The 13055-nt window shown below is 38.0% G+C and overlaps 1 protein-coding gene across 2 annotated transcripts in view; it reads right to left on the reverse strand.

The window, feature by feature from the left end:
* The window catches only part of DNAH3 (dynein axonemal heavy chain 3), a 196863-nt gene that overhangs the window by 60465 nt on the left and 123343 nt on the right, over positions 1-13055 (reverse strand). For both annotated transcript variants that reach the window (XM_029220957.1, XM_029220958.1), the window contains one exon: positions 394-497. In XM_029220957.1, the coding sequence (XP_029076790.1) occupies positions 394-497 (104 nt within the window). The remainder of the gene's footprint in view (positions 1-393; positions 498-13055) is intronic.

Genomic DNA, 13055 nt, shown 5'->3' on the forward strand with positions numbered 1-13055 from the left:
GGATCTTTTTGGCTGAGGTATCTGAGAGGTGGACTGATGACCGTCTGGCATTATAGACAGTGATAATAATCAGAATAGCAACAACATAATCTAGCACACAGTGTGTGCCACAAATTCATGTATAATGTCTTCAATCTTTGCAGCCATCCTTTAGGTATTTTTTTCTGCTATTGTGTAGTTGAGTAAATTGAGGCAGAGAGAGTAAAGGCTGAGTAAGGAATCTGGGACTCTCTGATTCTAAAGTCCATGTTTTGAAGGCTCAGTCCAGCTCATGTTTGAACCTTTTTCTAAAGTAAGTTCTTAAAAATGCTAACACAGACCTGCTGTTAACCTCTCCATTTTGCTGAATATCAGGTCATTACCAAAGTTCCATGGCCAATAACTCTCTTTTACCTTTGCATCTGCTGGGATATTTTCCTCCTCTTTGGTGATATACTCTGTCCATGTGTACCAATGTCCACCACCTTGCTTGAGGAAATAAAAATCATAGATGCTTCCTGGACCCAAAGAAATAGAATAGGTTATTAGTACATCAGGGGTTTACATTTCATATTTGAGGTATTTAACTACCTCAGCCATAGGCATCTGAAATGTATAACTACCAGTACTGGCATAGTTGTGTAACGGTATAACCTGGAACAACACCTTTTAAAGGGTAATACCTTTATTATATGTATAGAAATAATAGGTGCTAATTATACAAATAATTATTCTTAATAATATAAAGAGGAAGTATTGAAAAGAACAAAAAAGGAAGAAAACAAATCGCTCCAAATCTCACATCTAGAGATAACTTTTGATGGCAACCCTTCCAGTCCTCTCTCAAGGCACACAAACATATTAAAGATGGAAGTATAGGTAGCTGAAAGAAAGGATTTTATTAGAATAGGATCATTTGATATTATATATCATACACTATGTATATATATATATATGATTTATATTAATACAACATAAAATATAATTATATTTTTATATATTACATTATCAAAAATAAAAACATTAAATCTAATTTTACTTAAATTAGAAGAAAAGGAGACTAAAATGAAACTGAAGGACATGCTAAACTTCAGATAATCATTATTCACTACAAGAGATATTGGTTCCTAAAAGTGGTTTCTTTTTTTTTTTTATTCAATTGAGGTATAATTGACAAATAACATTATATTAGTTTCAGGTATAAAATATAATGATTCAATACTTATATATACAGTGAACTGATCACATTATAAAATTATATTAATAAAGATTGTATATATAATATATAATGCATGTAATGTCAAATGATTCTATTCTTATAAAATCTGTCACCATACATAGAATTTGTTTTCTTGTGAGGAAAACTTTTTTTTTTTTTGCGGTACGCGGGCCTCTCACTGTTGTGGCCTCTCGCGTTGCGGAGCACAGGCTCCGGACGCGCAGGCTCAGCGGCCATGGCTCACGGGCCCAGCCGCTCCGCGGCATGTGGGATCTTCCCGGACCGGGGCACGAACCGGTGTCCCCTGCATCGGCAGGCGGACTCTCAACCACTGCGCCACCAGGGAAGCCCAGGAAAACTTTTTTTTAAATTGAAGTATAGTTGATTTACAAAGTTGTGTTAGTTTCAGGTGTACAGCAAAGTGATTCAGTTACACATATATATGTATATATGTATTATTTTTCAGATTCTTTTCCATTATAGATTACTATAAGATATTGAATATAGTTCCCCGTGCTATACAGAAGGCCCTTGTTGATTATCTATTTTATCTATAGCAGTATGTATATTTTTTAAAATAAATTTATTTATTTATTTTTGGCTGCACTGGGTCTTCGTTGCCATGTGCAGGCTTTCTCTAGTTGTGGTGAGCGGGGGCTACTCCTCATTGCGGTGAGCAGGCTTCTCATTGCGGTGGCTTCTCTTGTTGCAGATCATGGGCTTGAGGCACGCAGGCTTCAGTAGCTGTGGCACGTGGGCTCAGTAGTTGTGACTCGCGGGCTCCAGAGCACAGGCTCAGTAGTTGTGGCGCAAGGGATTAGTCGTTGCGCAGCTTGTGGGATCTTCTGGGACCAGGGCTGGAACATGTGTCCCCTGCATCGGCAAGTGGATTCTTAACCACTGCGCCACCCGGGAAGTCCAGTAGTGTGTATATGTTAATCCCAAACTTCTAATTTATCCCTCTCCCTCCTTTCCCCTTTGGTAACCATAAGTTTGTTTTCTATGTCTGTGTATTTCTGTTTTACAAATAAGTTCATTTGTATCATTTTTTTAAGAGTCCACAAACTAGTGATATCATATGATATTTGACTTTCTCTGTTTGACTTCACTTCATATGATAGTATCTAGGTCCATCCATGCTGCCATAAATGGCGTTATTTCATTCTTTTCTCTGGCTGAGTAACATTCCGTTGTATATATATGCACCACATTTTCTTTATCCATTCCTCTGTTGATGGACATTTAGGTTGCTTCCATGTCTTGGCTATTGTAAATAGTGCTGCTATGAATATTGGGGTGCATGTATCTTTTCAAATTATATTTTCTCCAGGTGTATGCCCAGGTGTGGGATTGTTGGATCATATCGTAACTCTATTTTTAGTGTTTTGAGGACCCTCCATCTGTTCCCCATAGTGCCTGCACCAATTTACATTCCCACCAACAGTGTAGGAGGGTTACTTTTTCTCCACACCCTCTCCAGCACTTATTATTTGTACACTTTCTGGTGATGGCCATTCTGACTGGTGTGAAGCGATAACTCATTGTAGTTTTGGTTTCCATTTCTCTAATAATTAGCGATACTGAGCATCTTTTCATATGCCTGTTGGCTATCTGTATGTCTTCTTTGGAAAAATGTCTATTTAGGTCTTCTGTCCATTTTTTTGATTGGGTTGTTTGTTTTTGATATTAAGCTGTATGAGCTGTTTGTATAGTTTGGAAATTAATCCCTTGTCAGTTGCATTGTTTGCAAATATCTTCTCCCATTCTGTAGGTTGTCTTTTTGTTTTGTTTATGGTTTCCTTTGCTGTGCAAAAGCTTTTAAATTTGATTAGGTCCCATTTGTTTAGCTTTGCTTTTGTTTCCATTACTCTAGGAGATGAATCCAAAAAAATATTGCTGTGATTCATGTCAAAGAGTGTTCTGCCTATGTTTTCTTCTAGGAGTTATATAGTATCTAGTCTTACATTTAGGTCTTTAATGCATTTTGAGTTTATTTTTGTATATGGTGTTAGAGAATGTTCTAATTTCATTCTTTTACATGTAGTTGTCCAGTTTTCCCAGCACCATTTATTGAAGAGGTTGTGTTTTCTCCATTGCATAGTCTTGCCTCTTTTGTCATAGATTAATTGACCATAAGTGGTTTATTTCTGGGCCTTCTGTCCTCTTCCACTGATCTGTGTCTGTTATTGTGCCAGTACCATACCGTTTTGATTATCGTACCTTTGTAGTATAGTCTGAAGTCAGGGAGCATGATACCTCCAGCTCCATTCTCCTTTGTCAGGATTGCTCTGGCAATTATGGGTCTTTTATGGTTCCATATAAAATTTAGGATTATTTGTTCTAGTTCTGTGAAAAATGTCATTGATAATTTGATAAGGATTGCATTGAATCTGTAGATTGCCTTGGGCAGCATGGTCATTTTAACAATATTGATTCTTCCAATCCAAGAACACTATATATCTTTCCATCTGTTTGTATTGTCTTCAATTTCTTTCATCAGTGTCTTATAGTTTTCAGAGTATGGGTATTTTGCCTCCTTATGTAGGTTTATTCCTAGGTATTCTATTCTTTTTGATGCAATGGTAAATGGGATTGTTTCCTTAATTTCTCTTTCTGATATTTCATTGTTAGTGTATAGAAATGCAACAGAGTTCTCTATATTAATTTTGTATCCTTCAACTTTACCAAATTTGTTGATGAGCTCTGGTCATTTTCTGGTAGCATCTTTAGGATTTTCTATGTATAGTGTCATGTCATCTTCTAACTGTGACAGTTTTACTTCTTTTTCAATTTGGATTCCTTTTACTTATTTATTTTTCTTCTCTGATTGCTGTGGCTAGGACTTCCAAAACTATGTTGAATAAAAGTGGGAAGAGTGGGCATCCTTGTCTTGTTCCTGATCTTAGAGGAAATGATTTCAGCTTTTCACCATTGAGTATGATGTTAGCTGTGGGTAAGTCATATATGGCCTTTATTATGTTGAGGCTTGTCTCCACTTTCTGGAGAGTTTTTAATCATAAATGGATATTGATTTTATCAGAAGCTTTTTCTGCATCTATTGAGATGATCATATGTTTTTTATTCTCCAATTTAATGTGGTGTTCCACAGTGATTGATTTGTGGAAATTGATAAATCCCACTTGATCATGGTGTATAATCCTTTTAATGTATTGTTGGATTCGGTTTGCTAGTATTTTGTTGAGTGTTTTTACATCTATGCTCCAAAACAGATCTATTTGAGTCCAAAGTCTATGGTCTTTCTGCTTCCCCAAACTGAGGTTGGAGACCATGAAAGTAATGCCAAGTCTTCTGCTTGTGTGATTTTCTCCTGTACTGTTCAGCAGCTCTGTAGTGTGAGTGGAAAGAAAAAAAGGGGTGGTGTATTGATCCAAGATTGGGGTTTTGCCAGGTGTGTTTGGCAAGAGGACAAGGGAAGGAGGGAGTAGAGGTGCTGATGAGAGAGAAAGGTGGAGGAGGTGGGCCTTGGGGGCCAAGCTGGAGAGGAGGGCTAGAGGGGCTGGTAGGTAGGGAGACAGCAGAAAGGTTGGGGGGGGAGGCAGAAGCCAGTTGTAGCAGAGCTGGAGAGTTACAGGGCTACAAGGTTGTTTGTGAGAAGTCAGGATGCTTGAACTTGGATTCTGAGTTGCCCTCCCACTCCACCAATTCTTCCAAACTACAATCATAGTACCCATCTGGAACCACTCCCCACCTTCCCCACAAAAGCAACACAAAGTTCCTATGATCCTTTTTCCCAGTGAAGTCCCTGCCTCTGTAATTGGTGGGTGTCTTTTTCTTTTTTTCACTTTAAGATGAGGAGTGGGAATAAGAAGGGTGTCAGGGAAGGACCTGGCCTCCCATCCAATTGTTCCTTACTGACTCACTGTGGGGCCCCGGGTGAATGACTCCCTTCTCAATTTCCTCATCTAGAGAATGCCATGAGAAGTCTATGAGATACTGTTTGCAAAGCCTGCAGAATGAAATAAAATTTAAAAAAAAATAAGAGAAAAACCTTCTGAAGTGGACATGGAGAATTACCCAGGCCCCGGCAAGACAAATGCTAGGCCATGTGATTCACAGCAGCAGTGGGCATGACAGGGCCTGCCCCATTGCCCAGCCAGCCAAGCTGTGAGCACAAGTGACTTGCTTCTCTCTCCACAGGACTTGCCTAAAATTGGCCCAAAGAGGGCAGGCTTGGTGGTTGTAGGGTGTATGTGTGTGTGAGTGAGAGAGAGTCTTGAGCTTCAGTTAAAGGGATGAAACATTTCAGTCCATCAGTTCAAACATTTCAGTTCATCAAACATTTCAGTTCATCAGTTTTTTCTGTGATGAAAACTTTTAATATTTACCCTCTTAGCAAGATGCTTCTTAATTTTAAAATATTTTTAAGCCATTAGGGCTTAAAGTCACTATAATTTTAAAAATAATTTAATCCAACTTTGTTATTATATTTTAACTTTTTATTGTGAAAAAAATTAAAAATACACAAAAATAAGGAGAATAGTATAATAAACTGCCATTATCTAGCTTCAGTAGCTTCAATAATCTTCAACATTTTGCAACTCTTGTCTCATTCATTTCCCCAACACCAACCACCACCATATTCATTTTCCTTCCCTCCTCACGTCCTCCCTCCCTTTTGTTTTCTTTCTTTGTCTGAGGTATTTTGAAGTAAATCCTGATATCACATTTCATTTGTAAATACATGTTACTCGATGTTAGACCGGTTTCATTGATTCCTTTATGAACTATGACGTGATTAACTCTCACTCTTCCTTCTCCTCTCCTTTGGTTCCTTTTGTTGTTCTTGATGATATAACTTTTACTTTTTCAGGGATTATAACATTGACATCTTGTTCTGCAACTATAATTCTCCCATTCCTTAGTCTTAGGTCTCTATTTAAATAGGTTCAACACTCAAACTCAGGGCTTTTAACACAGACTATTTAAGAGTTTGTTTTTTTTTTTTAATTTGACATGTACACTCTGCTATGTTTATTTCTTTATTTATTTTTATATTTTATTTTGGCTGTGCCAGGACTTAGTTGCAGCACGTGGTATCTTCGTTGCGGCATGCGGGACCTTTAGTCGTGGCATGTAGGCTTCTTATTTTTGGCATGCAGGCTTCTTAGTTGCAGCATGCATGTGGGATCTAGTTCCCTGACCAGGGATCAAACCTGGGCCCCCTGCATTGGGACTGTGGAGTCTTACCCACAGGACCAGCAGAGAAGTCCCCAAGAGTTCTTTATCTTGATTGATTTGTTAGTTGGCTGATTTCATTTTGTATTTCCAAGACGGGACTTATCAGGGCTCTATTCTCTCAGATCTTGCATGTTTGACAATGTCTGCCTTTTGACTTGGCTGAGAGTAGTATTTTTTTTTTTTTTTTTTTTTTTTGCAGTACGCGGGCCTCTCACTGTTGTGGCCTCTCCCGTTGCGGAGCACAGGCTCCGGACACGCAGGCTCAGCGGCCATGGCTCACGGGCCCAGCCGCTCCGCGGCATGTGGGATCTTCCTGGACCAGGGCATGAACCCGTGTCCCCTGCATCGGCAGGTGGACTCTCAACCACTGCGCCACCAGGGAAGCCCAAGAGTAGTATTCTTATGTCGCATTTTCTTTCCTTCAGAATGTTGCAGACCAATGTTCCAGTGTGTTTTCTTGCATTCTAGATTGCTGTGTAGAAGTCTGAGGCCCATCAGATATTTCCACTTTTATTGATTTTTCTTTCCTATACAGATGCGTGATGGAATCTCTTTTATCCTAGAAGTCCAATAATTTAATCATAGTATTTCTTTTGGTCAATTATTCTGTATCAGTTTTTCTTGGAATACAGCATACTCTTAAAATTTACAGAAGCAGTTCTTCATTTTAGGAAAAATTTCTGCATTTATATCTTAGTATATATTGTCTACACTATTTATTGGGTTACCCACTAAAGGAATTAGCACTGTTTGGTCTCCATATCAGTCATATTCTTTATAATTGCTCTTAGACTTCGTCTTCTGTAGCAAGTGTAGTTATCTGAAACCTTTCCTCTAAGCCATTTGTTAGCTGTCTAGACTTGTATGCTTTATTCTTTGCTGGTTCTAATTTATTAGATCATTAATAGCATTGTTTAGATCTCAATTTGTTTCTTTGGTTTCTCAACCCCTCTTTTTCTCTAATTCTGTGGTTTTATCACCTCATCTACAAACTTTAAAATGACAGATTTATTAAGATATAATTCACACATGATATAATTCACCCATTTCAATTGTACAATTCAATCGTTTACTAAAAATACATGTATGTATGAATATACTAATATTCACAGAGTTGTACAGTAATTACCATAATCAATTTTAGAACATTTCATTGCACCAAAAAGAAACCTCATACCTCTTAGCTGTCACCTCCCAAATCCTCTTCTCGTCCCTCATCTCCCCGCTTGCCCACAACACTAGGCAACCACTAATGTACTTTCTGTCTCTATAGATTTACTATTCTGGACATTTCATATAATTGAAGTCATCCAATAGATGTTCTTTTGTGACTGGCTTCTTTTACTCATCATAATGTTTTTAAGGTTTATCCACATTGTATCATGTATTATTACTTCATTTCTTTTTACTGTTGAATAATGTTTAATTGTATGGATATACTATATTTATTCATTCATCAGTTGATGGACATTTGGATTGTTTCCACTTTTTGGTCATTATGAATTATGCTGTTATGAACATTTGTGTACAAGTCTTTGTGTGGACATCTGTTTTTATTTCTCTTGGGCATATATCTAGGAGTGGAATTGCTTGGTCATATGGTAACTCTATGTTTAACTTTCTTTTGTTTGTTTAACTTTTGAGGAACTGCCAAATGCTGTTTTCCAAAGCTGCTGTACTATTTTACATTTCCATTATAACATGTGAGGGTTCCAATTTTCCCACATTCTCACCAACACTTGTTGTTTTCCATCTTTTTTATTATTCTCATTGCAGTTGTGAGTTGGTATCCCATGTTTGTTTTTTTTTTTAATTAATTAATTTATTTATTTTTTTGGTTGCATTGGGTCTTCGTTTCTGTGTGTGGGCTTTCTCTAGTTGCGGCGAGCAGGGGCCACTCTTCATCACAGTGCACGGGTCTCTCACTGTTGTGGCCTCTCTTGTTGCGGAGCACAGGCTCCAGACGCACAGGCTCAGTAGTTGTGGCTCACGGGCCCAGTTGCTCCGTGGCATGTGGGATCCTCCCAGACCAGGGCTCGAATCCGTGTCCCCTGCATTCGCAGGCAGACTCTCAACCACTGTGCCACCAGGAAGCCCCGTATCTCGTGTTTTTGATTTGCATTTTCCTGATGGCTAATAATGCTAGTAATGTTGAGTTCTTGTCATGTGCTTATTGGCCCTTTATATATCTTCTTTAGAGAAATGTCTATTCAGTTACTTTGCCCATTTAAAAATTGTGTTATTTATCTTTTTATCATTGAATTATAATACTTCTTTATACATTCTATATACAAGTCCCTTATCAGATATATGATTTGCAAAAGAAATTTCACCCATTCTGTGAGTTGTCTTTTCACTTTCTTGATGTTGTCCTATGAAGCACAAAAGTTTTTAATTTTGATGAAGTTCAGTTTAACTATTTTTTCTTTTGTTGCTTGTGCTTTTGGTGTCCTAAGACATTGTTGCCTGTCCAAGGTCATGATCATTTGCACCTATGTTTTCTTCTAAGCTTTCATAATTTTAACTTTTGAATTTAGATCTTTGATCCATTTTGAGTTAATTTTTGACTATGGTGTAAAGTAGAGGCCCAAATTCATTATTTTACATGTATATATTCATTTATTCCAGCACCATGTGTTGGAAGGATTATTCTTTTTCCATAAAATTATCTTGGTACCCTTGTCAAAAATCAAGTCACTATAAATATGAGGGGCTTATTTCTGGACCCTCAATTCTATTCTACTGATCTATATATCTATCCCTTTGCCAGTAGCACATTGTTCATCTATAAATTTTAAAAATTAAATTTATATTATTACTAAGTTCTTGCAACACAAATAATTTATGTTTCTTAGGTCATGTTTTTCTTTTAGATTCTCATTCTCTGCCTCTGTCTCTTTCTTTCTGATGTTCTTACTCTGATATAATCAGGTAAAATCTTGACATTTTCCCCACCATTATCTAGGGTGAGTTTATTTCCCTCACTTTCTTGGCCACAATTCAAGGACTGGTGTGTGGATTTCTTTTCTGTAGCCTGAGGGTACAGGGGTTGGGTAAAAGGAAATACTCAGTTGCCCTTGCCAGGAAACCTGGGCTTTGAACTCTCTTTCTAAAATTTGGCCAATTTTCCAGAACCATGGGTCCATCCCACTCCCACCCCAGTTAGAGACATGATTCACTCCTGAAAACTTCAGCTCACATCCCCCACTCAGCATGGAGCTCTGGAAGATGCAAACCCTGGTAGTTTCTCCCACTCCTAATAAGGTCCTACCAAATTATGGAGGGGTTTCATGCTCAAAGGTTTCTCTTAGACATTTTTTTTACAGCTGCCCAGTCACCACTGCCATCTGCTTTTTCCACACTGGTGATTACCAGTGAGAACTCTCAGAATTTTGTCAACTCACCCCCTTTCCTCTCAGCATCACTTTTAGAAGGACAGTGGGGTTGTGGGTTCTGGGTTGAGAGATACAACATGCAGGATCTTTTGTTTCTCTCCTTATCTTCTACCTCTCAATGTTTAAAGAATCAGGCTGTAACTGGGAAATTTTTAGGCTTAAACTGTTGTTATTGTTCATATCATTATGTATTATAGGAGAGAGTTTCTATTATCCTATGTCACTGTGCAGCTCTACCTAGAAGTCAATCTGATACAACACTTTTAGAAAGCAATCTGGCACTATGCTTACAGAGCTACAAAAATGTCTCTAGTCCAAGTCAGAAATCACATTCTGGGAATTTATCATAAGGAAATAATTAATAATGAAAATAATCTCTCTACATGAGTACATAGCACCATCTGTGATAACAAAAATTTGAAAATAATTTACATGTCCCACATTAGAAGACCAGTCAAAATTATGTCTTATAAAATGAATGGAATACTTTGCAGTCATTAAAATGATAATTACATTATTTACAAAACAGAAATAGATGCACAGACATAGAAAACAAACTTATGGTTACCAAAGGGGAAAGGAGGGGGGAGGGTTAAATTAAGAATTTGGGATTAACAGATACCACTATATCTAAGATAGGTAAACAACAAGGACCTACTGTACAGCACAAGGGACTATATTCAATATCTTGTAAAAACCTGTAATGGAAAAGAATCTGAAAAAGAATAGCCATAGGCATATATATGTGTGTTTATATAAATATATTTATATATATATAAAACTGAATCACTTTGCTGTACACCTGAAGCACTGTAAAGCAACTATACTTCAATTAAAAAAAAGAGAGGGACTTCCCTGGTGGCGCAGTGGTTAAGAATCCGCCAGCCAATGCAGGGGACACGGGTTCGAGCCCTGGTCCGGGAAGATCCCACATGCTGCAAAGCAACTAAGCCCGTGCGCCACAGCTACTGAGCCTGCGCTCTAGAGCCCGTGTGCCACAACTACTGAGCCTGCGTGCTGCAACTACTGAAGCCCACGCGCCTAGAGCCCGTGCTCTGCAACAAGAGAAACTACTGCAATGAGAGGCCTGCGCACCGCAGCGAAGAGTAGCCCCCGCTTGCCGCAACTGCGGAAAGCCCACGCGCAGCAACAAAGACCCAACAGATCCAAAATAAATAAATTTATTTAAAAAAAAAAAAGAGAACTAGGGGCAATGATGTAGATGCACATTCTAGAGAGATGAAGTGACCTTAAGAAGAGAATTCACATTATCTAGAACTAAGAGGAAGATAATGAGATATATACCCAATTAATACTTAAGTGAAATAGAAAACTAAAAAAATGAAGTTTTAAAATAAATTATCTATTAAATACTTTAAAATGATAGCTACAAAATCTAAGTATTAATATAGAAAAGTGCATTTAAGAAACAATGACAAATAAAATAGAAGAATAAAAAATGGAATATATACCATTATGGCAACTATATAAAGAGATGAAAGCAGATGGACAAGATAAAGATATTTTGAAAACTGAAATACCTGTGATAGTGTGGTATGAACAAAAATATTTTTGATCATTTTTATTTAATAGAATTAAATTGTTTTTATAATAAAAAAAGAGATAGAAAAAGCATGATTCAGAAAAGCATTTATCCCCTTCTCTTGCTGATGTTATTAGCTAGAGTTAATTTGTGGCTTGATACAGGAACATTTTGGCCAAAGAGAAAAGGTCCAACTGAGTAAAAGTGGATTTACTGCTGTGTGATCTTGGCCAAGGTTACCATTTGCATATCTGTAAAATGGGCCAGATTTTATATAAAGCTTAGAGAATCCCTGTGGAAGGTGAATGAGATATATGTGTCAGACATTTAGCATAGCTGTGGGCACACAGAGAGGCACTTGAGAACATTTAGCTCTAGGTCTGTTTGGTCCTCATCAGAGTAGTGCTCCTGTTCGCTGTGCACTGTGATTTTAACTCAAACTCTGATGCAAGTGCAGGGGTGGAATGGGGAGAATAGTAGTAGAAATCCAGGAAGACAAATTAGTTCTATCACCTCTGACCACCCCCTGCCCCAGCTGTTTTCCTCACCTTCACTTGGGAGAACAAGATAAACTTCAACAGAGAGGTGAGTGGGTTTTCAAAAGACACACAATGGGGGACTTCCCTGGCAGGCCAGTGGTTAAGACTTCACCTTCAAACGCAGGGGGTACGGGTTCAATCCCTGGTCAGGGAGCTAAGATCCCACATGCCTCATGGCCAAAAAACCAAAACATAAAACAGAAGCAATATTGTAACAAATTCAATAAAGACTTTAAAAAAATGAAAAAACAAACAAAAAGCAAAAGAATAAAGGGAAATTTAGCACTTCTAGACAAATAAAGATCAATGTTAGATGATGTTAACCCAACCTTGAGGGAATTCCCCAAAGGACTGCTGGCTTTTCTTAGTGTGCATTCCCCAACACAGTTCCTTCAGCACTTATTTGAGAGATCCATGTGCCTCCAGGCTCCTAGATCATGAAAAGCCCAGAAAACAACATCCCATGAGGTCAGAGAAGGCCTCCCTGGAGCTCTCACCATGAGAATTTTAAACCCTGTGGAAAGGCTAGAAAGACATTTAAAGCTTTTTAAGATGGTAATAAGAAAGTAAAATCAAAGCCAAATCAAGAGGCCACATACTACATGATTCCATGCATTTGAAATGTCCAGAAAAGGCAAATCTATAGAGAGCAGATGAATGGTTGCCTGGGGCTGAGGATGGGAACAGGGATTCATTGAAAATGGGCATGCAGGGTCTTACGGGGGTGATCCATGTCCTAAATTTGTTCTAATGTTCCAACATTCTAAAATTGGATTAGACAGTTGCACAACTGGGCAAATTTGCTAAAAACCACTGATTTGCTCACTTAAGTGAGTGAGTTTTACGATATGTAAATTATACCTCAATAAAGCTGTTATATTAGAAAGAATTCACACTTGGCAATTAAAACACATCTTTGGATTCAAATGGGTTCTGTCTAGGAGCTTTGTAGTTTCCTATTGTAAAATACTTAGGAAGGCACAAGAGAAAGGAGTGGAATAATATCACTGAAAACAAAGACTAAAAGAAGCTAGGCAGAATCTCCTCTAACTAAATAGTAGATGAGCGGGACTGAGAAATTTTACCTCAAGAGACTGCATGAGAAAGAGCAACAGGCCCACTGGGTATAATCCTAGTCCCCCCTCCCCCCACCCCCAATACAGAGATGCAGGTGACATCCC

The sequence above is a fragment of the Monodon monoceros genome, unplaced genomic scaffold, assembly GCF_005190385.1.
Source record: "Monodon monoceros isolate NGI ecotype Baffin Bay Population unplaced genomic scaffold, NGI_Narwhal_1 Super_Scaffold_13, whole genome shotgun sequence".
NCBI classification, from domain to species: Eukaryota; Metazoa; Chordata; class Mammalia; order Artiodactyla; family Monodontidae; genus Monodon; species Monodon monoceros.